At 53.0% G+C, this 4,931-nt stretch overlaps 1 protein-coding gene across 1 annotated transcript in view; it reads right to left on the minus strand.

Moving 5' to 3' along the window:
* Cd9 (CD9 molecule) overlaps nt 1-4,178 on the minus strand; it is a 32,544-nt gene extending 28,366 nt beyond the window's left edge. Inside the window, exon 1 of the mRNA XM_021164188.2 lies at nt 3,987-4,178. Coding sequence (XP_021019847.1) covers nt 3,987-4,052 — 66 coding nt within the window. The 5' untranslated portion in view covers nt 4,053-4,178. The remainder of the gene's footprint in view (nt 1-3,986) is intronic.
* Between the last annotated feature and the right edge of the window lie 753 nt (nt 4,179-4,931).

Genomic DNA, 4,931 nt, shown 5'->3' on the forward strand with positions numbered 1-4,931 from the left:
CCAGGCGGCTCTGTGGGAAGCCATTTTATGCCACAGTTCAACCCAACATCCAAGTCAAACAGCTTCTGAGAGGAGCAATCTGGGTGGGGAGGGGCTCCTGTTGCAGCCACCTACCCCTCCACAACCTGCCCCGACTCGAACCCGGACGCCTTGGAACACGCTAGAGTCTCTTCAGCTTCATTTCTCAGGAGTAGGTGTACCTTCCTCTCTGAGTCAGAGGTGTACAAAATGGAGTCAGGGGTTCTGCTTTGAAGAGTGAGGCCGGCTCTCGTACCTCAGCTCGTGTGGCAGGGAGATGTGGAAAAGCTGTAAGGCTACACAGTACATACAGCCACATAGTCNGGCCACATCGAGTAGGAGTGTGGCCTAATCTGTGGTTTAAGCATCCACACTTACCTGGGAATTGCTCCCACTCTCTCTCCAAAGGCCTCAAATCACTTTCTACTGGTGAAGCAACAGAGCTAAAGGGAGATGCAGCTAATCTGCCCAGGGGCTGAAGATGCTGAATCCAGGGCTGTGCACAGGCCATTACAATCTATGACCATAAAAGGCCAAGGCAATGGAGCACTTACCAAAAAACCAGAAGATAAGGAGAACACACCCCCCTCCCCCAAGAGTGAGGGAAGGTAAAAGGAGCAGGGAAGATCCAAGAAACAGGTTTATACTCGCAGGTAAAAGCCAGGGAACAAGCCTCACTATCCACCTNGATTTCCAGACTCCTACTCCTATGGTACGTGGCATGCCGGGAAGTCTTATTAACCAGAGGGGAGGTGGGGCAATGGTGTGTGGTGGCCGGGGCTTGTTGTATAGGCTGATCTTGAATGGACCTTTGAGACCTTTTACTTCAAGTCATGGGTTTTGTGATGAGGAAACTTCGGTGCGGATCAGGGAAGTGAGCTGCCTGTGGTTCCCAAGTAATCCACCCTCCGCCAGGCTCTGAAGCCTGGGTCAGCTCTCTGCACACGTTTCCTAGCTGCTTCCGTGAAGGTGATGTCATCTCTGGAGGTGGAGAGCCCTCTGTTACTTCCATCCTTCCGGATGGGGANGGAGCAGATATAGAGGGGTCAGGGTGCGTGGAAGCAGGATCTGCCTTGGCTCTCTCAATCTGGTCTTTCCTTTGCTGAGGCTAAAAACCATAAAAGACCTTGCTATGCGGGATCTGGGGGAATGGGTATACGGGATGGGGAAAGGCCAGACAGAGGCAACAGGATCAAAGCCAGTTGGCTGTATAACAAAGCCTTAAACAAACAAACAAACAAACAAACAAACAACGAATGGGAGAGGCACATTCCTGGCCAGACTCAAGGCTGGCCACCACACTGTAGCCAGAAACACTTCTATCACCTGCCATTCAGACATTAGGAAGATGTTTTCTTTCTCAATTCTTTTCTTTCTCTTTTGGAGGGATAGACATGGAGATCTGAGAGAAATCTGGGAACCACTAAAATAGGCTTGTGAGGTCTGGCTCTGAGGTTGTCGGAAAACAGACCGATTGCTGGCTTGGTTGTGGGCAGAGACACCCAACTTCAGAAAGGCAGGCTGGGCAGGCTCAGCTGTCACAGAGCAGCCCACAGGGGACATGCTCGNGCCTAGGAGAAAGGCAGATTCCCCTTTTCCGGTCCTCCCTCTCTTCCACTGTCCCAGGGCGACTACGAGAGGCTGGCTTCTCTTTGGATTCCTGCCATCCAGCCCCTGAGTATCCTCTACAGACAAAGGTGGCCTCTGCTTTCCATACCAGGCACCAAATGTCAAGTTCATAAATCACTGGTCTCAAGGGATTGAAGAGGTGACATCATAATGATCCCAAGGGTTCCCCGAGAGAGATCACCGCCTGGAGTAAAAGATATTTTGAGGAGTTTCCTCTCAGCCTTCCTTTGCTCCCGCCCACTACCACCTCACTTGATAATACCCTATCACTTGACCCTGCCTTTAGCACTTAACCTATCATGGGCAAGATTTCTGGTTATCAATATGCAAAATGTGAATAATGTTTCTTTCTCTGGTTATATCATGGAGCTTGGGGAGGCCTTTGGAGGCTGTAAAATACTTAGCACAGAGATTGTAACAGGACTGTCCCTATTAGAGCCCAGGGTAGGGCAGGTAACAATAATTAACATAGTAAACTGCCCACCTCCCTAATGGTAAGAGACAGGAGAGTAATGAAAGCAAACAAGGGGCCCAGAGGTTACAGTACTAACTCGGCTTGCAATCTTGGGCACCCTGGTTCCTTACGGTGAACACGAGAGCTAGCACCTCCAACTGGTACATCATCTCCAATGCAGTTCCCAACCCCCAAATAAAACCCTTCTAGAGAGAGACTGTTCTGCTTCAGGAGGCAGAGTCAACCAGCAGCAACTTGTCAGGGCAGGGGGCTCTGGATAGGAGAGGAAGTGGCAGCAGGAAGACGNTGGGCAGATTGTAGGCCAGCAGGCAACAGAATGAGAAGACNTAGGGTGGCCATGGGCACCTCCCCTCAGCCCCTTGCATACATATGCCATGGGGGCAGATGGGAGATGTGGGCAACTATGTGGTTTCCCCTTAGCACCAAACTTTCACACCATCTATGCAGGCGTCTGGGGACTGACCGACAGACCAGCAGGGAATAGACTAAAAGGTAGAGGGAAGAAAACTCCCCAAAGGACAGGGCGGGGTTGGGTGGGGCCAGCTGCCTTCAGACTTTGTTTTGTAACAAAGCGCTCAAGCTGATGAGTGGACCAAGCCAAGCCTGGGAGCTGGCTGCCNGTCTGCAGAGCTGGGGAAACACAAGCAGGGAATGTCCTCTGACATCCTCTTAAGTTGTATGGGTGTGGTGGCTCCTAGAAACCCAGGGCAGTCTCTGCAGGTTGTGCAACACTTCNAAACAACCCCGGAGAGTATTAAACCTTACAGCTGCTGGAAGATGGTGAGCATCCCGGTAGCCAGCTCCAAGGGAACAGTGGACTTTTTAGTTGTTGTTGTTCAAAGTCTCTGGTGGCACAGGAGTTGCCTAGTTAAGCTCTTTCCTGACTGCCTGAGAGCAAATTCCGGTCATTTGTGTTGGGAGTGTGCCCTCTCAGAATCAGGACAAAAGGGTCTTCNGTGTATTTCCTTGCTTCTGTCCCTTAGTTTTGGGAGAGTGGANACTCTCTTGTTGCCCTACCCAGAGGCCCATCTGTAGAGTCTACTAGCACCTGCCTCTGGACTCTCTGCAGGTGAACGGACATTTCCCTTGGCCCCACCTGGACATTTTTAGAGCGAGGCTTCAAGCCCGCAGTACCTGATTACCTGGGAAATGCAGAAACACCGGATTTATCCCATCTAGAGGCGCCAATAGGCACCTTCCCCGCCTTCTTTTTCTTAACTCTCCCAGAGTTCTCTACAGCCAAGATAGTTATCGCTCTTGAAAAAGAATCAAGACAATCTAGTCTTTCAGGTAGCTTAGAGGGAGGCATGGACGTTTTCAGTTGAGAGTTCAGGTCCTAAACAAGGAATGTCCGACCTCCAGGTGCGGGGAAGACTTCCCACACCCACTTCCTCTCCCTCCGTAGCACCCCTTGTCACTTGTGGGACCACCGAAGTGGGAGACGCTCAACTGCCCTGCTGGCAAGGAGCCTCGCGGGCCGGGGAGGGCATCGAGTTACTCGAAAAGGTTGCTCCGCTCCTCCCTCACTCCTCTCTCACACTCGGGGGTGCTCCGGGTGGGAGCAGGCANATAGCCCATCTCAAATACTCGACGGTAGAAGGACCCGGGAGCGAAGTGCACAGCCGGAGCCACCAGGACCCTCGGCTCTCCCACCCACTTGCTCCTCCCGCCCACCTGCCAGTCCCGCCCGGCCAGCTGGCAGCCGCTGCGCCTTTCTCTACTCGCCCGGAGTCCGCCTGGCGCGCGCAGTACCAGCGGCTCCCGGCGCTCTCGGCCGCCGGGACACTCTCCGCCCCGGACGCCGTCTCGGGCCTGAGAACAGGTGGCCTCGGAGAGGAGCGCGCGACAGTCGCCTCTCACTCACCCAGAAGATGAAGTTAAATCCGAAGAGCAGGTATTTGATGCACTTGCTACCTCCTTTGACCGGCATGGTACAAGCTGGAGTTGCGTGGGACAAGAGGCACGAACGACTGGGACAGAAGGGACTCGACAACCGACTGAGACACGCTGCGGCTAGGGGCTGGCCTGAGGCTCCACTTTTAAAAAGTGCCACTCCTTACGGCGCTCGGCCAGCTGCTATGCGCATGTGCCGAGGGATGCCGACCCCGCCCCCCGGCCCACCTGCCCCGCCCCTGCTCTAATCCCCTCCCCAGACCCAGGTTCTGGGACTTCGGTTCCACCCTCAGTGCAAAGCTCTCTCTGCACCTTACTTTTGCTGTCTGATTCCTAAGATCCTCTTTCCCTCCATCTTCCTTCTTCCCACCGTCTCGGGGTCTTTCCGGACCTCTATACCCGACTTCTTTTACGGGGAGTTAAGTGCCGGCCTCGCCTTTCCCGTTCATCCTAGTTCATCCTGGGCTCTGCATAAGAGCTCACGTTGGAAGACCCACAAGGGCCATGTAATCTTAAGAACCTTTTCAGATTCTTGAGGCAAGTCTGCGGGCTCGTTTGCCTGGCTTGCGTTCTCTCTGACACCTCCTTGTAAACCTTTCCGGACTGAACGCACTTAGTTGAGCGCGGTGGCCGCTAGAACGCTCTAGGTGCTAATCTGAGCAGTTCTCCTTTGCTCAGAAACTTTCTACGTTCAGAGACTTGAGTTGAAACCCTTCTTCATCCTGTATTTACTCCGTTCATTCCCTGCCACACCTGATGCCACACCCCTACTCTGCCGCGCCTCCATGCCTGCAGGGGTGTGTGCTGGCCGCCCTGCCTCCTTGTGAAAATTCTATTGTGCTTTATTATTTTTTTATTTAAATCTATTATTATTTTGAGACAGAGTCTTACTATGCTGTTCTATCTGGCTTGGAAC

This window comes from Mus caroli, chromosome 6 (genome assembly GCF_900094665.2).
Source record: "Mus caroli chromosome 6, CAROLI_EIJ_v1.1, whole genome shotgun sequence".
NCBI lineage: Eukaryota > Metazoa > Chordata > Mammalia > Rodentia > Muridae > Mus > Mus caroli.